Below are 25004 nucleotides of genomic sequence, written 5' to 3'. Positions count from 1 at the left end.
CACCTGAAGTTGCACAGGCAGGTCTGTAAAAAGCTAAATTCTTCTGTTTTCTTTCATTGTCTCCTTCTGTGTAGTTTATTTTCCTCAACCCTCTGTGTCTGTCCTATGTGCCAGGTCTACGACCTGCAGTGATAGCCAACAAAGAGAGCTGCAGCTCAACAGAGATTACCTGGGGATGTTAGCACCTCCCTGAATTTTTATTTACAAGTACTTACAAAGTACTGTGGTTTAAGAAATTAATTTAATACTGTTTAGAAGAAGTAGAATAAACCTCACTTGAGCCCAATTTTTTATTCACACAGCTATCACATACAATAATGAGGACACACACAATCTTTACTTTTGTATCCCATATGATGAGGTAGCTGAGTGTAGCCGCCTCTGTTACAAAAACTACAGTAAACAAATTTTCTTTGTTGACTAAAGAAATCTAAAACCACTCATCAGACCTACTGAATCTCTGAAATGGCATTGGTTTTTGTTTTGTATCTGTGGTAGCCCAGCCCTCCCACTGGTGAAGGTTCCCTGCATTCCATGGGAACCATGTGAAGCCTATAGCAGGAGAGTTTGGCCATCAAATGCAGCCATCTCCTTTCATCCTGAAGGATCTCCCACTGTCATCACTGCCTTGGAGTCACCCCTGCACAGCCACAATTTAACAAAGCTTCTGCGATCTTCCAGGCTGTGTGTTTGAGTGTTTAAAGAATCATCGTGACCACAGGTGCTGCTTTGCCTATGCTGACATTTTGGAACCGTTGCGAGATTGGTCTCTAACAGAAAGCAGTGTTTTAATAAAAAGCCAGTTTTTATTTCTAATTAATGCAATGTGTCCTGGCTGCTGTTCCTATCACCAGGCACTTGCCCAAAGCTGTGCAATGCCAGACAGCAACCCTAGAGATTTTCACAAAGAAGTTAAGAATGGAGTGTTGGGAAAGAGAGAAGGCTGTGGAAAAAGAGAGGAGAGGGCTTCTACTCTGTGTAGGCAGAAAGTCACCATGTGGAGAAAGCTGATTTGTTCCAGGGAACAAATTTGGAAAGAAACGTTCCCTCTGCAGCACCAATGCACATGGCAGCATCCCCGATAAGTCATTCTTGCTGCTTTGAGAGCTCGTCTTAGAATGCCTATTTAGTAAATTCAGGATTAATGTTGAAACAAAATGTTTCATGCAAGAAGAAAACAGTAAAAAGTTGTCATCCTGTAAATCAAAAATCAGGCCAACCATTTTAAAGCACTAAAATTATTACATTAGGCTCTCAGCAATCATAACATAATGAAGTAATGGTAATAAGTAAAATTTTAAGTTGTGCCATTTCAAAGCATTAACTTTATTACCATCTAAAGCAGTGACATGCTCATGTTGGCTAGTAATTTTTTTTTAATTCTTACAATCAAATATATTAATTTTTCAAATGCTCCATATAGAAAAATAATACATAACACATGAAGTAATCTAGAAAATTTTATTATCTCTAGACTCCTCTAAAATCTACATTTAAAATCAGGAAATTGCTTGAGTTTTAATTTTTTTTTTTTAGAAGTAGCCAGTACAATAAAAAAAGGAGGGCATTACTAAACATAGCTTTTAAATATACATACACTTTCACTAGAAAGAATGGCACAAAGGGATTTATTTTGACAAAATATCAAATGCTCCTGAGAGGAGTGCTGGGTGCACCATCGGATACTGGATGCTTGGGTGCCTCCAGCCCTGTCTTTACCAGGGTGGGCAGAGATGCTGGGTTCCTCACCTCAAAGACCAGGGACTCCAGGAAGTTCAGTGTCCTGTGGATTCTCTTTGGGCATGGGATATCAAACACATGGAATGCAGCCACCAGTGCTGCCAGAGCCATGGTGCAGTCATCAAGCTGGGCCAGCTCTTCCCTTTCTATGTACAGGGCAAACTCGCATGAATTCACGTTGAAGGGATTTTTCACTTCCAACACTGGTGTCACTGCCTTTACCTAAATTCAAAAAAGGGTATTTCAAATGATGCCACAACATTGCTACGATGAACAGGTCAGAGAATGAAGTAAGCCTGATAACATTCTTTGAAGTTAGGTAGTATTTCTGTGAGCATTTCTACTCCAAAGGCAGTAATGTCTAATGTCTGGGAAGAGGCTAATGTCACCTCTTCCCAGAACTAAGCTGAGCCACCAAAAGGCCAGGTGATGTGCATATGCAGGTGATTAAAGGAAGAGAGACCAAGGCTGCTGGTGCTCTGTCTCCTACCTCCTCGTTCACTGCAGCAAACAGACTGGAATCATCTCCAAAGACCTCTGGCAGGAGTAAACATGCAGCAGTCATTTTCATGTCTGTCAAAGGCAAGGATTTATACTACATTACAAATGAAAACTTTCTGGCACTGCAGTATCATCCTGGAAAAACAGATTGCAGCCTATGTAATAGTTAACAGCTCAGTAGTGGAGCTGTTGTTCAGTCCACTTTGAAGAGTAGTTTGTACCACAGTCAATATTTAGGCAACTCAGCTGGCAATGAACATTAGTGTCAAATAATACATGGGACTCTGCTACCCAATATTACAGTTCAATTTTCCTCACAATAAGTAAGCTGGCCTTTGGGTTGCTTTTAGTTGAGTTTGTGAGCTGATAGTCTTCCTGCTCTCACTGCCCTTTCCCAAACTCCTCTCTCCCCAGTAAACTGAAGTCCAGGGAGTCCTGTTTCCAGGACTCTGCTTTGAAGGCTGTGGTACCAGCTGGTGCTGCAGAACCTCCTGACACCTGGTATCTACTATCCCTCTGACTCAGGTGTTATTGATTATAACATCTTTTTTGCAAGTCAGGCTTCTGGTGTTATGTGCTTCACTGAACTTACCTCACCATGCATTTATTATCTAGGTGGCAGGTCAAGTTGTTTGTGAGAGAAAAACAGAAAAGGAAAGGCCTTGGGACTTTACTAAGGCATGAGTCAAAATCTCTGTGGACATGCTGTATAAGAAAAGGGGAAATTACTTACTATATCCATAGATTTCCTTGGCCAAAGCTATGAAAAGAAAGTCCATAAAGGCTTTCTGGATTAGACTATTCATTGAAGAATTTTGATCTACCATGAATACTTTTGTTTTTAATCTTAGCGAAGGAAATCCCCAGAATTTTAACATACACTTTCTGCTTCTTTCAAAGCTGACCTGGCAATAAATGGAGTGAAACTGCTATAGGACACACATGTGTTCATATGGTGTGACCTTGGATTGACATCCTGAAATTATTATGCCTGTTTGACAGAAAGTGAGTCTAGGGAGGACTTCTCAGAGAGCTAAGCTTGGGCAGCTGGGCAAGAATGGCAATTCTGAGTGACTGCTTGAAAAGTTCTGTCCCTGCAGGACAACACTCCCCAGATTTCTCACTAACTGAAGGAAGCTGAGTGTCAGCAGGTGTTTGCTCCCCACAGCCAGGATACATGGACCTCACCAGAGGCACCAGTCTGTGCCCTTTTTCCTCGACTGTTTCTCTGCAGAGATGAGGTGCCTGAAATGGTTAGTGGGAACTACTTCTTTTATTTTACTGGGGTAAAGATTATAACCATAGAAACTTGACTTGTAAAGGAAATTGTGTCTTTTTTATGGGGCTATTTCTAAAGCAGAAAATTAGTTTTCTGCAGGTATTTTTAGAAAATAATAAGCACTCATATCTAGAAATACATACTTCTGCTCATCTAGCAATACTTATTTTAAGGTAATTACTTACTTTATCAAACCTGCAGTCTTTTATTCATTGAAAATAAGGCTTCAATACTTGACTGACTTAATTTTCCTACTAATTTAGTAGCTTTTCTTCTCAATGCTTCACCATCACTCTATATTTTCAAAGAAACCATAACATTTTTGAAATGTGTTTGCAGTACAATTGAAACTAGTTTAGTTACATAAGTAAGAACAATTAGCTACAACAAAACTCTGATATTCAGAGCATAGGAAATTTGTACTGACATTTCAGAACGTCTTCCTCTGTGTGCTGCTTCAGATTTTCTTGCAGCATAACGTTAATTGGATTATTCCTCACCACATACAAGGACAATATGTTTTCTGAATAAATCTCCAAAATCTCGACTGTTTTCTTATGAATGTCCATGTGTGTGAGAAGCTGGAACTCCCTAAAAAGCTGAAAGAAAAACAAGTATTTGGTATTGCAAACCTCAAAACCAAAACTGTAAATAATGCATGCACTTTGAAGACAGGATAAAACTAGCTCAGTTAAATAAGATTATAAACTCAAGAGGGTGATGTAATTTTTTTCCAAAGCAGGAAAGGAATACATCAAGTAACACCAAACAGTGACACTGGTGGTATGTGTGGCACCTTTAACTCGGAATTGAAGTGATGAACCTTTTAAAATGGGATTTCAATATGAATTAAAGAGAACATTGCTGATGGATACTTCAGTGGAACTATCCTGTGAAATACACGCCTACAGATGTATCACATCTATAACACAGGATTCAATGTCATAATTAAAAATAGCTCTGTTACCTGATAAGGGCATCTTAAGAAAGGAAATAGTCTAAGAACATCTTTTAAAGGTGCCTTATCGCTGATCATCTTTCTCCGTATTTCTATTGTCACATTCATTCTGTTTTCCACTTCTTCCCAGTTCCTCTGAGTTTTCATATATTCTTGATTAAGCCACTTAATATGTAAATCCATTGCACTGCCTTTAACATGAGCAGGGTCCTCCTATGAAGAAATTACGGACAGAATTATAACAAATCCACCTTTTTATCTGATTATTTAGTTTTTTTAGCTCGTGTCATTTGATGTGACCTCTGTGATTTGAGTGTAGTTGAGCTCAGCAGAAAGGGTAGTGTGGTTTCAGTTCCAGCTCTCTGAACTCACCCTCGTATTCTAAGTTAGACTAAGGTCTGTTTTCATATAAAACTATACCCGTCAGCCAAGTCCCCCAAGCCCAAATTGCATATTTGAGGCTATTCATGAAATTCCTGTTCCTGTGTCTGGTTTGTCTCATTGTGGTTTATTGGAAACGAGTAGTCAGTTCTAACGACAACTCAGTATTTAGCAATATTAACTCTGTATTACCAAGAGAATTTTAGTAATCTCCTCTTACCCATACGGGTCCTAAAAGCAGGACAACTAACTTTCACATTTATGTAGCTGGAATTTTTACCCCCAAGGTCTCTAGATGAACTAAAAACCTAGTATTGAAAGACATTATTTGAGCAGTTTGATTGTTAGTGTTTCCAAAAAGTATTTTTGCACGTGAGGAAAGTTAACAACCTTCCTCAAAATTATGGTTATTGTCCCTGATGTAATTCTAAAGCCAGTAATTACTGAGAGGAGAGGTGGCTATCCAAAGCAGTACACCAGCTGGAGTAGTCTGAGTGTGTGTAGCTTATCCATCAGTGGACACAGGGAATTTTCTCACTGAAACAAGCTGATGGACATAGAGATGCACAGCTGGTACAGTTACATCCTCAGGCTGTGTTGCTGCTGGCTTTTCCTGTCTGTATTGTCACTGATGCAGCTGTGATTACACATATGGGCAGCCTGTGGGTCAATGCCAGAGGGAGTTGAGACACTTCAAAATGTCCCCCAGAACATTTCCGACTCAGAGCTGTGAAACACACAACATCCCAAACCACTTCGCAGTGCTCTGCATGTGCAATTAAACTTTCCATTTTAATTAACATCCTTCTTTAAAATCATGCATGTGATATTCCAAGAATGGTTGCACAATGCAGTGAAAAACCTGCCTTTCCTAGTACATAGCCATAGCTACCAATAGCCATTATAGGCATCACAGAAGAAAACAGATCTGCATGGAGGAGAGATACCTTATGTGCCCCCTGTACAACTCCCTGGCCCTTGCTAGGATTCTGTACAGCACAGCACTGTAGCCAGTCTGCACTCTTTCTGATAGGGGATTTCAGTCTTCATTGTGTTACAACAGTAGTGTGTGTTTGTGACCAGCTTGCATAGGCATTCCTGGCCTCTTCCTCAGAGCACAGGAGCAGAGGTGGGGAGACAAGTTAGTACAATACCCTCCCCTACCTGCCTGGGAGAGGTGCTGGAGAAAAGTATAAATGATGAGTATATGGTAAGTTTGTCAAGACTTCACTACACTGGGGTTTGTGGACTCCCAGACTTTATATTTAATAGCCTTCAGTCTTTATAGCTATACAGCCTTCAGTAGATTTATTTTCTCCTTCAATTACTTCTCACAGTCACTTTTCCAACTCTCATAAAATCATGCCTTCTACAAAATCCTGCCTTAAATGTGGCAGTTTAACTATATGCTGTCAGAGGAAATGCATTTATTTGTTTTTCTCCTGCTATTTCTGCTTCCTAATTATCATACTGGATTCAAAACCTATTCACCATCTCCATGCCACTATAGTTTTACAGACAAGTCATATTCTGCCCTCAGCCATCTCTTTTCCAGCCAAGACCGTCCTAAGCTATTTAATCATTCCACATATGAAAGCTTGTCCATACTTTCAATTATCCTTGTTACTGTCTTTGCAAGTTCTCTAATTTCACTGTAGTTTTTATGAAATAGGTGCAGTATATCTTAAAAGTACTTGTTGAGATGTACTGGAACACCACAGGGGCATACAGTGGAATAATGCATTGCCTTTCGTTCCTTTCTTAAATAATTCTGTGTAATCAAGTTCTTTTTGTTGTTGTTTTCTTTTTTTTTTTTTTTTGACTGCTGCTTAGCATTGTGCCAGATATTCTTTAGCCTAGTATAAAAATAGCATTTGTGAATGGTACTAATAAGCTCAGAGCCCGTCACTATCAGTGTTGTTAGGACTGGGTTTTCTCCTTGTCCCTTATTTTCCATCTATCAGAACTGAATTTTATCTGCTGGGTTTCCCCCCCCTGGAATGGGATCTTTATGCAATTCTTCAGTCTTTGTCTTTAGTATCCTTGGTAGCATCACAAAAGGTAATCTGCCAACTAGTCTACTTTTCTCATGTTATTTAGAAATATATTGAACTGCTTAAACTAAGCATTCATAATCTTTTCCACTGTAAACCCCAACCATTTCTGCACAGCCTTGTTTGTTCTATCTTTTGACTGTTTATCCATTCAAGGACCTTCCTGTTTATCCCCTCAGATTATATCCTCTAAGAGCCTTTGAAAGGCATGTGCTAAAATCTCTTCTGAATTTCAAGTAAACTATATCAGCTGGATTGCCTGTGTCCTCAGGGCTGTTGAACACTTCAAAGAACTAATGAATTTGTGAAGAATTAGGTCTGTTTACCAAAACTTTCTTGATTCCTTCCTAATGTGTTAATCTCTTGGGTCTGCATTACAGTTCTTGCCAACTTGGCCAGTGAAAACAGAAGTTTCTTGGTCCATATGTTCTCTAGCTCTCTCCTGAAACTCTAGAAACTGGCATGAAATTAGTTACCTCCAATTATCTAATATGAGAAAAATTGTACATCCCAATTTAAAAAGTACCTGTTTTATCCTTGCACACCACTGAAAATTTTGTGTAAGTACTTGATCCTGGAAATGTGTTACTGCTCAATTATTCTGTCCCCTTTAGTGACATGCATGTCTTGAGACAGATGCCCTGAAGAATGCCTATGAAGAATGGTCCCAGTGATGTGATCATCTGAACTCACCTACTGAGAATCCTTGCAAATCTGTCTCATTTTTCTGGTATGACTTTATATTCTGCCAGCCACCCTGTACCTAGGGAATGCACCTTGAGCACTCCTGTCCCTTAGCAGCATCAGGCTTCTTGCTTCTCACCCTGGGTGAGAAAGCCTCTATAACCAGTGTAGAAAAGGCAGAAAGCCACAAAAAATAATTCTGTGTAAATGTCCATCAGATCACTCAGAGTCATCAGTTTTGTTTTGCTGCTGGTGTGTCATCCCTGCAAGCTTCCTGCGTCAGCCTTTGATGGTTTCTGGTATGAAATTTATATTGGTTACTACTATGAATACCATCCTAGTATTCACATATTCACAGCTGGGTCATTCAGCTATTCCTTAACCTACCAACTTGCCCTAAGTCCCTTGCTTCACTGTGACCAGTGCACAGAACCAAGGGATGACCCATTCTTGTCAGTCTCAAGATACCCACGCTTTCTCACATACACAAACTTGGGCAGTTGTTAGGGCTTTAAAAATTACATTTATGTTTTTATGCTGTGCAAGAGCTAGCTTGAAGCCTCTGACTACAAACAGCCCTTTCACTACTGGTTTCTCCTATGGGTCTGCTTTCAGGCCTCCTGCCCATAAAGCAGGAACTTCTTCAGCCAGCTGATGTGGAACATGGTGGTTTATTCCCAGAGGGCCTGTCACCTTTAGTGTCTTACTTGCAGAGACAAGAAAGCAAAACAACTCAACCCAGTGTGCTGCAACCACAGACTGACTGACTGGGTTGCTTAGAAACAAACACGAGAAGAAGTTGTGACCTTTACACCAGCTTCTCTCCAGCCCCCTTGTCAAGGCAAGCGCTGCTTGATTTGATGGACTTTCCCTGTGGTCACCTCTGTCCTTGAGAGCTAGTTTAGCTGATGATATTATTAATTAGCCAAAAGAGACCATTTGACATTTTCATCAGTGGCAATGGCAAGCCACCAATAGAAATATGGCAGCAATATAAGGAAGAATTGCTGTCGTAGCTATTTATTAGGGGGGAAAAATAGCAATGGAAGGCTAAACTTTGTAGTGTAAATCATCTATTACCTAGTCAGTGTTAGAATTGGTTGCCTTGCAGTGTTCATCCTGCTTAAAGCAATCGCTATCTGTAATCTTTCCAACTTCTTTGATTGTGAATAAGTTGGCTTTTAAGGTAAGTGGAAAGGTGAGAGGTACTTTCTTTTGGTGGAAATAAGTTATCTCAGTGGGACACCCATTTTATCGGAGAATGATTCCAAGTGTCCTTTAAAATATTTTATAGCTAACTTTAGCATTGCAGGAGGAATCTGGGTTTGGGAAGCTGGTTACTGAACTGGTTTATCAGCCTACCATTTGCTTATTTAGGGAGGACTCTAGATCCTCTCTACTTCAGCCATCACAGTGAGAAAGCCAGCTACAGCACAGCAATATTCCAGAAAAATATGACCATAAGGTTAAAGCTCAGTTATTTTGATAATGTGCAAAACCAATCCTATCTAGACCAAAGCTAGGATCTCATCTCAATGCCTGAAGAAGCCACAGCTAACAGTTCAGCATGTATACCAGACAGAACTAAAAAATAGCCTCATTAAATGAGGAATCTTTACTTCTTGAGGTCACCCCCCGACCTCTCTGGCCAAATTTTCAGTTGTGTCACCAGTAACATCCATTTCAGTTGCAACAATAAGAATGTTAATTGGTGATATTTAATTATTTTTGTCTTGTTTAGTAATGTGCATGCTTAGTTTATAAGGTAAGGGTTTCCTCTCTTTTTAAACAACAAAAAAAAAGAGATTAAAAATAAATATTTCTGGAACAAACAAAAATTTATTTCACAGTCTTTAAATAAGAAGCTGCCTTATAATCACAAGCTTATGAGACGTGCAGCAGAACAGAGAAAAAAGCAAAAGGATGTGGAAAGGAAGTTAATGAGGTAAGCAGAGGATACCCAGTACCTGTCAGACTAACCTAGCCCTAGCCTGCAGGACGGTCCTGCCAAGGCTTCTACTCATTCTCTTGGATTCACACTCAAAGGTCACACTGGTAGGGAGCTCACCACTTATTGCCCATGCCCACAAACACTCTTGACTTCTTGTCATCTCAGGTATCTGTGACTGAAGACTCCAAGTCTGGGAGGCACACAGGTTGTAAGGCTCTTTGCCTACACTCCAGATGCCTTTTGACTGTGACTCCCCACCTTCTATTCACAGTTCTACTTGGAACCATATACAAGCAGACTGTGTTAAGATGCTCACATTAAAGCAAGAAAACATACCAACAAAAAACTACTAGACTCCAAATTCCTAATTCCTCCCATCTCCTGAAGCAAGAGGATAGTCATTTGATTGGAAGCGGATTTCTAAATAAAGGCCTGATTCCTAAATGCCCTTTTGATGGATCTTGATACTTCCCAAGATACAAGATTGTATTAGCACCTTCTTGAAAAAAGCCCCAGCTAGCAGGGCACCTTTATGAAACAGTGTCACAGCCAAGGCAGTGAAACTGCAGTTTGTGAGGAGGGAGGGAGCAATTCTTCTGCATGATGTGATCTCCAAGGTCTAAGCTCTCAATTACTGTTGAAAGCCAGCATCATAAATTGTAAAGGACATGAATGCTAACACAAAACATGACTGCCTAATCAAAGAGTGATGAAAGTGCCTCTGGTGTGGACAGCAGACAACTCTTTGCTCTTTACATGGGTTTAGACCAGTTCCTGAATGGTAAATGCAACCTCATTGTTGCTAAGGACAAAGATAGAGATCTCTTTTTCATGAATGCCAACAGGACCTACAGGCTCCTCAGTTTGAGAGAGTTAATTCAAACAGGAGCAGTGGAGTTAAAGAGGTATATATGAGGACATTACTGCATGCTGTCAGTCTGCTCACTGCCAACCAGTGATCCAGGATCCTCACCTGGATGCTCTGGAAATATTTCTTTGAGGCAACTCCCTTGGATGGAGACTAATCTGCTTGCTGGAAAGCAATGTAGAAAACATGTGACGGTAATGAGACTCATCTCCTGGAACAGCAGTGCTGTGCAGACAGGTTCAGTGGGATCAGCACTGAATGGGAAGTCCTTTCAAACCATACATTAGGACTGGGATGCTGATGGGTTGGTACAGCCTCCATCTTTCATTATTATTGCTCTTGTCAGCTTCCAGCAGCTGCTAATAATATTTCCTTTGAAAAACACATTTCAAATTTTCCTTGCTAGATGCCAATGCATATTCCAAGTCATGTTATTGCTAAGAGCATTGATATTGCCAACACCTCTTGGTTGCTGGGTCTACCTGCATTAGTTAGCATCAAGGTACTTACACAAGAAAGCCTGATGGTAGTTAGGACTCTTGTTCGGAATAATCTTTTCCATTAATTGGCTTTTATAACTTCTTCAGGGTGAGAAGCAGCTTTCACAGTTACTTAAGCAAGTATAATCTCTTGATATTTGAATACTGAAAAGTGGGTCTTGGTATTTTGGACCTCATACAGACACAAGGCATCATAAGAGCACAGTGTATAGACCAGTTTTTTGCTACCACTGTCGTAAGGGACAGCCCTTTTTTCTGTGGTAACAGCAGGGTCATTGGAATGACATCTACTATGATGAACACTGGGCCGTCTTATATCAGGAGGAGTGATCAAAACAGACAATGAGAGAAAGTGAAGGTCTGCTCAAAAAAAACCCCAAACACTGGAGACTGATCTGGAGCAAGTATGAATCTAAAAAGGCAGGCTGTAAACTGGGCACTGCTCAAGGCCCATCTTCTCATCCTGGATAGTGGGAGAGAACAGAGAAGACGTCAAAACCATGCCTCACCCCTCACATCCAAACACTGCACACAAAGACAGGTGAAACAGCATGGACAGGCTGCTTTCAAGCAAAATGGGTGTGTAACCATCAGCAGGATCCACACTGACTTGTACTCCAATGAGATGCTTAATTAAGGCAGGCTTTGCTTTAATTACACATAATCGCCTTTTTGAGCCAGGCAGGCAACTTCAGAACTAGATTTATGTGCCAGTGCTAACCAAAAACTTTCGAAGTCACGTAAGTCAGCCTATTTCTAACCACAACAACTGCTTTCTGATTTTGTAAGCTGCATAAGCAAAATAAGGTAAATTGGTTTTCCTCTACCAAGGAACAACCTGTGCTTGACAATTTAACTCACAGAGCAATGAAGACACTGGCTGACACAAACAAGAAGGTGAAGTGCAAGATGTATGCCAGGGATTTGTGTTTAAAGCTTTTGCTTTGACTTAAAAGCATTTCAAAATATTAACTAAGCAACACTACACGCTCAAAGTTTGATGTATGCACATCAAAGTTTTAGTGGGAAAATCATATTACAACAGTTCAGTACAGCCATTGAAAGATCATTTATATATGCCTGCTCACATTCCAGTTGTGCAAACATTCAAACGCCTTATTTGGAGACCATTAATCTTAGAGGGACAGGTGCTATCACCTCTGTTTCATTTGGACATGGCATTCTCAGCAGAGATGGTACCTAATGCTCTGCCTGCCAATAGTGCTGTAAGATTGAGCCAAGAGAATTTCAGCATATTGTACAAAAGCTGTTCATCCCCTGAGAATTTTACAGACATTTAGCTCTCCTGTTCCCTTGCAGTTGCCTTATTTTTCTCATTCCTCCCTTTTTCTCCAGCCATCATTTTCCAAGTCCTATTCTTTCTAGAGCCCTTGAAATCTTGTTTCAAGTTTCTGACTCCTGCAGTGGCATAAGATCATTGACAAACATGATGTTAATTATCACCTCAAAGAAAGGCATATCCCTAGGAAATGTCTACCTTGGCTAATTTACCTAATCTGAGATAAAAGAGACTCCATCTTGGGGTAGACTTCACTCAGTCCTGATCCCTCCTTTCATCAGAAAAGACAGTTTCCAGATAAAAACAACAGGGTAAATTTCACCATTCTTGTAGTGCATACCACCAAAGCAAGCACAAATGGTGCATCTCCTTGGCCAGGGGTTTTCTCTGCTTTTCATTTAGTCCTCTTGGCACAAAATTTGCATGTTCACCAGTTTCAAAATTCCTGCTTATCTTCCCTGTACAGGAATATCAATAGATGTCCAACTTCATGAGTTAAAGTTTCTGTGGAATCCTTCTGCTTCTCCCAGTCAAAGTTCTCATCAAATCTTTTCTTGTCTCTATCCCACTGACACAGAAAGAAGACGGTGTGCCGGTACCCCTCTTTATAAATTGTTTTCATTTTGTTATTCCCAGCTCTGCTGGGTGTGGCAAATACTCCCATTTATCTGCAAACATCTACCGCTATCTTAGCTGACATCTTGTCAGAGCCTATTTTTCCTTTTCACACCTAACTCCAAATTTATTTGTGTGACAGCTTCAGAGAAACCCTGATGACCTCACAAACAGGCTGTCATAAGATGTAAGAAATCAGAGGTTTTAGAAGAGGGACTGTACTCTCTCTCCATTTTTGTTTAATATCAAGAACTACTAGCAGTCTTCTAGCCTGTTATATTCCCTTACATTTCAGGAAGCTTAAGATACCCTTGGGTACTCCCTTTCCTGAGATATTTTCTTATTTAATGTCTGGGATGGATTGAAGGAGCTTAATCCAGCTGCATAGATACAGCTATTTAGTGGCATTTGAGATATCATAGGAGTATCCAGAAGCCTCTGGGAACAGAATACGATACTGGACCTATGGGAAACACACACCTCTCTGAACTGGCAGGTTAAGCCATGCAGCACATCTGGGGGCTTTTTCATTTCTGTATTCAGCTAACTGACTTGACAGTGAAGTCACACATTCCATGAACAGCACTGCTTGAGGCTGGCAAGATTTCCAAACTTAAAGATCTGAAAGGGAAAATTTGCTCTTTAGTCAGTGCCCCTGGGAAGACTAAAATAGTGTTTGAGCCATAAGCTCTCAAGGTATGCAAGCCAATCATCAGCTCTAACCCCATTTCCTTCTCCATCACCTTTTGCCTTCTGGCAATCCTTTGGCCAAGGACCAGGAAGGTCCTATCTTTATGTTTCTTCTGGCTCCCCCAAGTCTAGGGCCCTTCCTATTATAACTGGCAGGAGGTGGTTCCCCTCACAGCCTGAAGAACTATAAATCAAACAAGTCCTTAGGGCAGAGGAAAGGGGTTTGATGCTAAAAAAATAATGGGACCAGTCAGAACAAGCCACTGAATGGCTGCTTTAGCAGTAATCCCACCCTTGCTGCAGAGGGGAGACTGGCTTGCTTTTCTTATGTATTTTAACAGTGTGATCCTCCTTGTCATGGAAAGTACCTTCCATTTGCAGCAGATGAAGGTCATTATCATTACAAAACACTCTCCCCTGGATTACTGCAGCTCCAAGATATTTGCCTGACTGTGGAAAATGACTGAGAAGGATTCTCACACCATAGCCATAAAATTTGTTGTTTATGGAGGATTTCCTGATAAAACTCTGAATATCCCTCAGACACAGAGACTCAAATTAATGTCTGCCAGGCACAGTTCAAGCTTCTTTCCCTGATGGTGCAACCTGATGGATATTTATAGGGAGCATCACTTAAATAAATCTCCTTTAGTGACAGACACCTCTAGCATGGTGCTTACCTACCATTATTCTACTGCCCTGCACTTGCTCAAGACCTTTCACGTGATGCTAGTCATCACAAGAAAAAAAAGTAGCTACTCTTCAATCTTGTTTGAATATAACGCTCTGTAACGAGGAATACATCAGCAGATGTTTTAAAGAAACTGGAGGAGAAAGACAGATGCTGCACCTGGCAGCAATGCCCTGCATGGGAGCACACCCTGCCGAGTATGCTTGAGCTGCTTTTGAAGGAAGAATGCCTGGCTGGAAGGTAAAGGAGCTTGGGCAGTCCAAGGGGCAGACATCATATGGCTCAAAACATCACAGGAAGATCATCCTGGCAAGCAGCTGGATTTTCACATGGAGAAGTAAAAAGCTTGGTTAAGGGTTTTATTAGTAGTAATAACTTTATTACTCTTCTCACATAAAATAAATGCCAGGTATAACAGTGAGACATTTCCGATCAGTAAACAATCTTTGTATCAGTTTCATGCCATTAACAATCCAAGACTGTACTGACACAAAGCATACATGACAGGGTGACAGCTTATGGCTGCTCAGAAACTAAAGCTCGATACAGAAGTCAGCTGTGTGACTGGTAAGTAGGTCATCTGCTGGGAACAGATGTGCTCTCTCATCTGCATAGCTCTGCCAGTCGGCTTTGACCTGTAATGCCCTAAATGTCCTACTCTGCCTATCTAAAGGAGAGTGTGGTGGCCCAAGGGGACTGAGGATCCTTCACTAACTATTCTCCAAAGGTCGCCTTAACCTCGAATTCATTTCCCCCTCTTTCGCCTCAATTAATTTTGATGTGTTGGCTTCTAGTTCACACAAGGCTGATTCATTCTTCCAGTCTTGGAAAAGGGATGAAGACAAGGGGATCTGGCTAACAGTAATTTGAATATAATTTGGGTTTGCCTGTGGTATTGGCTTCTAGATAAATTATTCATTTTTTGAGACTAAGACAGTTTAACAGTTTCTATTTTTCATAGAGTAATCAGTGCAAAGGATTGGCAGGAAAGTGCCTTTATGTGTGTTCCTAAAGGTACAGAATGAAAATCCCCACTGCTGTTGTTAAAAATAATATGAAACATTTAGTTCCATTTTGCAGATATGTAGTGACATAATTTAGGATCTCAGAGTCAGACATCTCTGCTTTCAATGTAGAAACACATTTAAAACTAACTTTTGATTGCCTCAAATTATGGAATACATTCTTAATCCTTAATAGGGCCCACAAGTGTTGATTCTTGCATTTATATTTGTATTTTATTTATGAATATATGTTCAGGATACAGGGAAAAGGAGAGAGAGAAAGGAAAGTTGTTTAGAGATATTCATCATCCTCTCACCACCTTTAAGTTTAACCCTTAATTTGCTAACAACATTCAGGCTAGCAAAATGCTTAGGCCTTTAGAGGAGATGCAATATTTGTCTTTAATTTCTAGAGTAAACTAGGGTGACCAGTGATGGCCTTGGCCAATGCAGTTAAAGAGTGGTGATTCCTGGTCTGCAGAAGCACAGCACAGAGCAGTTACACCCTCTCTACAGATAAATGAAGTTTAGCAAGCAGTCCCTACAGGATCACTCCAAAGCCCATCTCAATGAGTTCATAAGACAGAAAAGATCCACATGTGCCCTTTCCAAGCTTTAGCAGATAAAGGATGGCTAACTCTTGATGTGCACACAAAACCAGGAGCTTATAATTTCTTCTTTACTGGGTGCGAGACTGTTTATTGTTTTGCACCAAAGTCACAGGTTTCTTACTTCACACATGCTGCAACTAAAGCAGGCAAGAAGGGGTGTGTTTATTCCTGAACATATTAACCCAAAGGGAATAAACAGAAATTACTGAAATTTCTAAAAACCAATGCAAACATGTATTTGCATTTTGTATGGGAAACTAAAGCCACCTTCAATCACAAGGGCAATATATGCAGAAATGCATCCAATAAACCACTCTTGTTCCCTAAATACAGGGTCTGGTAAACAGCAGGATGAACATGGATAAGCTAAAGATGAATATCTACTTACATATCTTCTTTATCACATTTGTACAATTGTTTAAATTTTACCATGTTTTAATTTCAGCACAAAGAAGTGTGTGCAGTATTGGCAAACCTGGAACCTTAATGAATTTATGAGAGTGTATAAATTAATTAGGATGCTTACAGGACAGTGATAACTCTCTGAATTTTCCAGCTAAAGGAATACACAGCAATTGCATGCACAGATATGTAAACATGCCCATGTATATCACACATCTATACAGATTTTATATAACAAATTTGACAGTAGGATTTTTGTTACCAGCTCACATACCTCTTTGCATTCTTATTTGTACAGAGTCTTCAGCTAGTAGACATAATTCTCTATTGTTTTTTACTCTAATTGGAGGTATACAATCAAAAGCAGAATAGAAACACTGCATTTAAAAAACCAGACAGTATTTTCTGTCCAATTTACAACTCTAAATGACAACAAATGTGCAAGGTGTCCAGTATCAGGTTTAGCTCTGCTGTTGATACCTAAAAAAGTCAAGGGTCTGGCAACATGACAAGCTCTATACAAAACGAGTTTAAATGGGATGAGATCAGTTCTCCCCTTTACTGGTTGGTGACCTTATTGTCAACAGAGGAGCTGAAAGACTGAACTCAGTCAAGCACCAAAAAATCTTACCTCTACCTGCCCCTGGACATCATCAAGAGTATTTTCAGCAAAAGAAGATTTTGTGCTCTGTCCCCTCCTGTGGCCAAATTTGCATTTGTTCCTCAGGACTTGCTCATCATCTTCAATGGGTCTCCGCACATATTTGAAACGATCTTTAAGGGCCCGTTTCCACAGCAACTACATGGGGGAAAAAAATAGCTGTCATTACAAGTATCTGTCAAGAATTTGCCCCAGCCTAAAGCAGGTCTGTTTTTTTTTTAACTAACTCTACAAAAAAGTGTTTGCCATTAACTAGAAAAAGGCTCATAGGGCAGCACCACTGTTGGCTTCAGGGTGGAAGGAAACAAAAGCACCTGTGGTAGATGGCTCTACAGCAACCAACAGCTGGGCTAATGGCACTGCTGTGGCTTGCTGAGGACAACAGTAATTGAATCTAAGGGTTACATCTGTCCTAGGCTACCAGTGAAACCGCACTGTTGTCCCTTCCTCAGCTCTTACTTTATGCTCCATTCATGACGTTGGGTTGTGAAACTACATAGTGAAGCAGATCAGCTCACAGATACAACAGAAACTGCTGTGGGGTTGGGGGGGGGGGGTAGGGGATGGTGATTTGTTTTGGGGTTTTTTTTAGTTTAGGGTACTATTTTTACTTTGCCTCTGGCAGTATCTAACTGGTTGCACAGTTTCATGATTATTGTGTCTAACAGAATGGGAGTGGGAAAGACACAGTGTGGCACTACCTTTTGCTGGGAGTCTACAGTTATACTGGATCAAGGGTATTTTTAAACTGAACTCAAAACTGCTGAATTAAGACAATCATTTAAATAGGTCCTAGCATTTCTAAGACACCTCAAGGTATGTAAAGTGCAACTTAAAGGCACTTCTGCATTGCAAGCAGATGCAGGTCCTGTTTAATGCAGCCATTCATCATTCCTTGGCAGTCAAAGACAGAGCTTACATGGCCCCAGTGCTTCTGTCACCCTCTTGTATTTCTTTATTCAGTTATCGAAAAGTCACTGCTGAAAGTTGTAGGGACAGCAACTTCCTCATGCATCCTTAAGGACCAATGACCATTTGCATGTGGCCCAAAGCTGAATGTCCCATGGCAGGAGCTAGCCATGACATTGACACCCCAGGAAGCAGTTTCTAAGCAAAGGCTGTTCAACACATCTGCAGGCACAACCTGCAGTTTTGAACAGTTTTGTCATTCCTCAAAATCACTTGCATATTCGAGTTACTGGGGACTGTTCAAGAGTCAGATGGAAAAATATCAGTCAGAAAGTGACTGTAAATTAAAAGATGTGGAGGAATTAAAATATCTGCTACTTTGTTTTCTAAAACTGACTCCAATATTACACTCACTTAATACTATACTCAAGCCTGTACCCACTGGCATGCTGAAACACAATATAAACAGAAGAATGATTACCCTACATTTCTTACCAAAATGGTGTCATTTATTAGTCAAGGTCACATGATATGAAAGGCTAACTTAGTGTAAACCAGAATTCAGTAGAAGTAGACTAAGTAGTACAGTATCTCTCTTTGCAATGAGTCAGATATGCTTGCCCTTCTCACTCACAGGACACAGGATGAGAGGGTTTCTCAAGAGATGGTGGTGGAGGCTGTGTGACCTTGCATTTCTCCTGCCAAGCTTACTGTTCCCACTGCCTAGGTTCTAGCTGACCTACAGGCCCTCAATCCTAAAAACAAGACCTCCATTAATGGTGAAAAATTAGAATGGAAGAGCTATGAGACTACAACCCCTGCGGTCTTTACTTCAGCTCTTCTTGAGCAGCCCTGGGCCTACCAGGGCAGGAGTGCCCTTCCTAGGGGGACACTCTCTTACCAAAGCATCTTTTCACAGCAAGTCACAGTTCAGCACCCAAGAACTGGAAAGGAAGCAAGCCCATCAGCATTTCTAGTATGCAAACTTCAGGCTTAGGGTTCTGCCAGAACAGAAGTCACATCAGCACTAACCTAAAGATAATGACTAAAAATACAGTACAACTGCTCACTCAGTCTTCTCACAAGGCATAGTCACTGCCTCAAGATGAGTATTACACCTCAGCACCATTTTCAGAGCAGTAAGGTGACTACAGGCCTTGAAAATTCCACTTGTTGTTCACCTGAACCATTAAGGTCCCTAAATACATTTACAGTTCTGGCCTTACGCATTTTGATGCAAATACCTCATCATAATATGCTTAGCAAAATTTATGCCTAGCTTTCTATTTTAAGGTTCCTAAGAAAAGCAAACAAAAACCTTAGTTTAATGCTTCTTTGAAGTGTTTAACAGATGTTACAATATTTTAAAACATGATCATCCCAGAATATATTAGCAGCTGACAATTTAAGAATCCCAGTAGTTGAGCTTCACACAGCTTCTTTCTTTTGAAAATCTTTATTTGGCTAGAAGATATTTTTGCTTATTCTTTCACATGAAAGAATATGCTGACACCTATGCAAGGCTTTAAATATCCCACAAAGTTCAAAACTTTCAGCTGTTTCATTCTCCAGTCCCCCCAATAAATTAAGAAGTTTAATTAAATCTATTTCTATTATAGGATTGTCATAAACTTAGGCAAGTCCCCTCTCACATACCTATTTCCAGAATGAGACTGCAGGCACATACATTTATGTGGTTTCCCTTGTGGGTAATGCATGCTCTAAAAAGGATGCTTTTGTTACCATTTCTGAACCAACAATTTTATTTTCTTATCATTTTCCTGCTCTCCCCAGCTTCCCCCAGACACCACCCTGGGAAGCTTCGCCTTCCTGGTAAAGGAGTGGGAGGATTAGCCTGTGTCTATCTGACATAGGAGGGAAAGGATTACACACAGATTAAAATCAGTAATTTACTAGCAAATAATCACTTTGTGTGCAGCAGTTACATAAATCGGGCATGCCAGCACCAGCACCCTGGGTTTCACAGGCACCACTCGGCAGCCACGAGCTCAAGGGAGCTGCTCATTGCAGAGCACAGCCAAAAGGGCAAGTGGTGTGGAGCAGGGAGCCCTCTCTCTCCCTGCCTCATGTCATGTTTTCTTGGAACTACGATTTTCAAAAGGTTGGCTGAAATGAAATGGAATAAGGGAGATGATTCTTTCCAAATTGTTTGGTTTAAGCCTTGAAAAATGGACAAGCACAGACAGAATATCTTGCAAGTCGTCAAGAAACAGTGCCATGCCAATTTGCTTTTGACTGCTGTGTTTATGACTTTTTCTATATAAGCTATATGTCTGTAACTTACAAATGTTGTACTGGTTATAATACACATCACAAATCTAATAACTATTCCATGATTAAATGAAGACTTTTATTTTTTTTACATGTCATATGTTAGTTTAGGATAGCATTGTTCTGTAAGTAGAAGGAAATACCATGGGAAAATTTCCTTATGTAGTCACTTTAAAGCACGCTTACCAAAAGTTAATCTTGGAATTAATTTCATTCCAGATACCCCACTTCTTAAATGAGTTTTACTATTAGTAGAAATTTTTTTCTAAATCATTATTTAGAATTTTAGATAATTCTTAATCCCTGCTTCTAGACTGACCTCATAAATAACATTCTTTTAAAATTCATAATAAATAAGTGGCTTATTCATTACTTTATTTGTAAATGAATGACTATACTGAATTGGATATTCTTTGAAAAAGGACTGATGGCAGAGAAGCATATTTTTTTTTCATACTACAAAATTAAATGAGAAAATTTTTAACCAAGAAAGCAGAATTGTGAATAATCCACTAATAAATCTTGAAACCACAAACTTTTAATGACCTCTCATTGCAACAGTATGAGATTGAAAATATTAGACTACAGTTCTACATAACACACACATTGTTTAAATTATTTGTTTAAAATAATTTGGGCGTGTAAATAAGTATTTTGGGAGACAAAACTCCAGTATTTTGGAAAAATTCCCCACAAACAAATGCCACCAAAAAAAAGGAATGTTTAAAGTTTTGCAAGTAATTTTTCTTTCCTGTCATGAAAATTCTGGTGGTAATTTAGGTTTATGTTTTCCTCTATGTTCCTCTATGTTTGCCAGAAATCTTTCCTTCTTCCACTTGTTAATTTCACTTCATTTCTGCAAAAATGTTGCAATAAAAGTGCTGACATTTACAGTTCAAGGCTTCTCCATCCATGCACACCAATAACATCAAGTTCTTTACATTCTGATTTCTGCGCTTGGCCAGAAGAAAACATTAATTCTGGAATCCCAAGATCCCTCCTGGGATGAGTTTTCCCTTTCCTCATCCAGGATGCCCAGCTGCCTGCCCCTGCCCAGCCACACAGGAATGCCCAGTGGCCAGGGAGGAACCCCAAACAGTTTCTGCTGCACCTTTCTGGCAGCCAGCACACGTCCATTTCTGGTGAAGGGCTTTAAACTTAAGAATTGTGAGTTAAAATTAAAATCACACCCACCGCTGGCAGACCTTCTCAGGACATCTCTTTAAGAACTACTGCAGCCTTCTGCAGAGCCCAGCAAATGCTGTGGCTGCTCCTCCACCCCAAAGGCTGAGAAACTGCTTTCCTTTTAAGCATAACTTTAGAGTTAAAATGAATCTAGGAACTGAGACATGGCACAGCAATAAATAGCAAGCAGTAAATGAATGACATTAACAACACAGTGATATAGAGCATTTTACATGGCAGAAAGATAATACCCAACAGCAGAAGTGACCTCCAGCACACCAGAGGGTACACAAAACTTGGTGATCTAAACTGCAGTCAGCCCTTTTGGTTTCTAAATGCATGGAACAACATTTCTTTTCAAAGTTGTAGGAAAAATAAGTCCAATAATTGAAAATAGACTTGTTGGTATTCTAAATAGACCCCAATGACTTTATTGCACTACCACTACTGGAAACCATTATTCTCAGAGGCCAGCCCAGCTGAATTACCATGTTTAGTATCCTCCATTCTCCAGCCTTACAAGACACAAAAAGTAGATGGTTATTTCTCTCTTCCCAATGTTGACACCAAAACCACATTATATGAGCTGCCTCCCCAGAAGTTTATATATAAATGCTATTTAACAAAGAATGTAAGTAGCATTTTTGCTTGCAATACTACTCTCATGCTAGTTTTCCTTTTCTACATTTACCTATCAGTCCCCTTTTCCTCTGATTTTTATTGATGGCCGATTTCTTAAATGTTTTCAATTTACTATTTTAAAAACTGTAATAATAACTACAACTGTTTAATTACTGTAGATGAGCAACTTAAAGGTATTCAAAACCTCTCAGTAATCAATATTTTACCTCTTACATTTTAATACTATTATCAGGAACAGAAAGCAACAATTATAGTCCCTTAATAGCTGGAGAAATTTGAAAAGAAAAGTCTATAAAATTTTTGCTTTTTTTTAATTGCTGAAAAGCCTTTCAAGGAAAAACTACTGTTGTCAAATTTTTTGTTGTTCATTTGTTTCTTAAAGGTATATGAATTCAATTTTACTGCAAGTCTTGTGATAAGTAGTTATGCATATATTGTAGGGTTTGTTTTAAGCTGTTACTGTTGTAACACACAACTGTCAGATCAAGAAAAAATGCATTTATAGTGCTTATGATCAAGAAGGAAGAACAGAGTGCCTAACAGTAGCCCCAATTAAAAATACTAATTCATTCTCACACCTTCCTCCAAACTTAAGAATGCAACTTTTGAGCAGTTTTTCCTCTCTCAACACAGGCAATGAAGAGGGGCTAGATCAGAAAATGGTAGACTAGGAATACTGCAAACTGCTGATTCCAGCTTCCTTGTTTACTTATTGCAGTTATAGCCAGAATGCTTTCTAGTAAGAAGGGGGGCGAAAGATCAAAAGATAAAGACCAATCACTCTGAAATCTCTCACATAACTCCTGCCAGCACCAGTTCTGCCATCCATGCAGCAAGTAATGTCTATTTCCCAAAGAACAGAGTTATAAAGAGTTTCCTTAGCCTATGGTCCTTCTGCAATTAAAGCCCTTTGAAAACCTAGCTTAAGAATCTCTGTTTAAAAACAGTTTTTAAAAATTAAAGGCTGTAAAATTCTCTTTGGAACAAACTGAATATCATTCCAGCTCCTCATCACAGAGGGAGCCAGATGAAGACACAACATTACTCAGGACCCTGCCCAAGGACCACCACTGGGGTATTCAGAGATATATCCTGATCAAAAATGAGGATAGGCTGTTTCTCTCTGGTCCTTTTGCTCCCTTCTCCTCTGTTTGAGATGTGCTTGTTTTCTTTAGTCCCTTCCCTTCAACAATGTCTGGGCTCAGGGGAGAACTAGAATAGTTACTCTTAAGCCTCGACTTTTTTATTTATTCCCAAAATTATTTTGCTTTCTACAGTAATGGCATGTGAGATATATGTGAGTCCCCTCTGAGGCTCACAAGCTTTTACAAGATGGTATAAAAGTATCATATGGCAAAGCAATGATGTTAAGTGAGGTGACCACTGTCCTCCAAGACCATAGACAGATATTCTAAATCAGAAGTGAAAAAAATGTAGTTCAAATTTAAATTATCTCCTTCCACTGTTTTCTGCTATTTCCCCAATGATATTCCAATATTTGTTTTAAAATGTTTTGTTTTTTTTTAATTAGACCTAGATTCCTTAAACCACTGGTATTACTGCATGTTGTAGTTTCATATCTAACACACACACAATCATAATACATTGCAAGAGCATCGGTCACATGTTAGTCCTCACACAGACAATTTTCTAAACAGCTGGCTTCTTAGGTTTTAAAAATAGAAAAAAAATAAGATTTAATTTTATCCCTGGGCAGATATCAGCCCAGAAAGAAAGACAGGTCTGCATGATCTCATGGTAGCTCTGAGGTACAGCTATACCTGCATTAATCTTTAATTGACATAATCAAATAAGAATGTGATTTGAAAAACACAGCCAAGTGTGTGACTCTGAATAGACCCAGCATATAAGAAATTGAAATTGATTTCCTCTGAACTAGATTATTTTCTTGTGATTGATTATGTGGGAAAAGCCCACAATACTTACAAAGCCATTCCCATCTTCATCAAGGAATGGGTATGCCTGGAGCAGAGCATTGACAACAAGGTTATATTGCTGACTGTTCGGATACCTGTGCAAACAAGATGGAGACAGAAAAGATACTTGGTTTTCTAGACAGTATTCAACACTGGAGTCTATTCTGATCTAGATTAAATAATTTCTGACTATTTCTCAGACAATCAGTTGCCCTCCAAATAACAAAGGGCACAGCTTAAAGGCATGAAATCTTTCTATTGGTTTCAGTACATGTCAGGCCCTTAGCCTCTTTTATTTAAGCAAATATATTAGAGAATAGCTTTACATCCATTTGAAAATTTCTGTCTGCAGACAACAGGCAATACCCCCAAGCAGACAACAGGTAATGCCCCCAAACAAATGTAATGGTGTTGACTTACAGTGATCCTTCCAGGTATTTTGTCATGTCTGCTTGTAAAAATTCAATCATTCTTATTCTCATACTGTGATCAGGGCATTTTTTTTCTGCTAATATGCACTTGACATCGTAAGGGAAGTCAGGCAAAACATACGAACTTGTCCACTGCAACATCCTTTGTCTCACAAAAAATGATTTCAGGTTTTTTCTGTAAAAGAAAAGATTGTATGATCACCATGACATCTTTCTTCTATGGAAATGCAGGCAGGAGGGAAAGATAAATACATGTTAAAACACAACACAAGGGAAAGTTATTGCTATAGAAATTCAAGGCCTGCTGTCTTTGTTTCTGCATAAAGAATACCTACAAAAGCAGTGATCAATACATCACTGTAGATGTATTGATGTCAAATGTAGAATGTTGTAGATGTAGATGTCAAATATGGAATGTTGTAACCAGCAGACAGTAGGAGGTGCTTTGTAACTGAAAGCAAAAGCAGAAGTCAGTGGGGGCTTGCTGTTGTTGCAAAACACCTTTTTCTGTCTTAATTTATAATGTTTCCTCTCTAGTAAGACAAATAGCTTAATTGAATAAAATACTATACATGACATTATTTAAGGCTGTCCTCCCACAGGGGAAGGCAAGGAAGGGATGAAGGCAGCTATCATCAGCTCATGGAAACAGAGCAGACACAGCGCAGCAGCTCCTGTCACAAGAACACCATGACCACAATTTACAGAAGTCACACCC

The 25004-nt window shown here is 39.6% G+C and overlaps 1 protein-coding gene across 3 annotated transcripts in view; it reads right to left on the bottom strand.

Annotated features, from left to right (window-relative positions):
* The window catches only part of SAMD3 (sterile alpha motif domain containing 3), a 51603-nt gene that overhangs the window by 13749 nt on the left and 12850 nt on the right, over window positions 1-25004 (bottom strand). For 2 of the 3 annotated variants that reach the window (XM_036404558.2, XM_036404560.2), the window contains 7 exons: window positions 24276-24461; window positions 23866-23950; window positions 16861-17028; window positions 4488-4691; window positions 3948-4119; window positions 2231-2313; window positions 1448-1962 (listed from right to left, as the gene is read on the bottom strand). In XM_036404558.2, coding sequence (XP_036260451.1) covers window positions 1645-1962; window positions 2231-2313; window positions 3948-4119; window positions 4488-4691; window positions 16861-17028; window positions 23866-23950; window positions 24276-24461 — 1216 coding nt within the window. In that variant the 3' untranslated portion in view covers window positions 1448-1644. Of the gene's footprint in view, window positions 1-1447; window positions 1963-2230; window positions 2314-3947; window positions 4120-4487; window positions 4692-16860; window positions 17029-23865; window positions 23951-24275; window positions 24462-25004 lie in introns of those variants that run through there. The other variant, XM_036404559.1, reaches the window with a different exon arrangement.

Source organism: Molothrus ater, chromosome 3 (genome assembly GCF_012460135.2).
Source record: "Molothrus ater isolate BHLD 08-10-18 breed brown headed cowbird chromosome 3, BPBGC_Mater_1.1, whole genome shotgun sequence".
Taxonomy (NCBI): Eukaryota; Metazoa; Chordata; class Aves; order Passeriformes; family Icteridae; genus Molothrus; species Molothrus ater.
The sequence above is the reverse complement of the archived record's forward strand: the minus strand, read 5'-3'. Positions and strand labels throughout refer to the sequence as shown.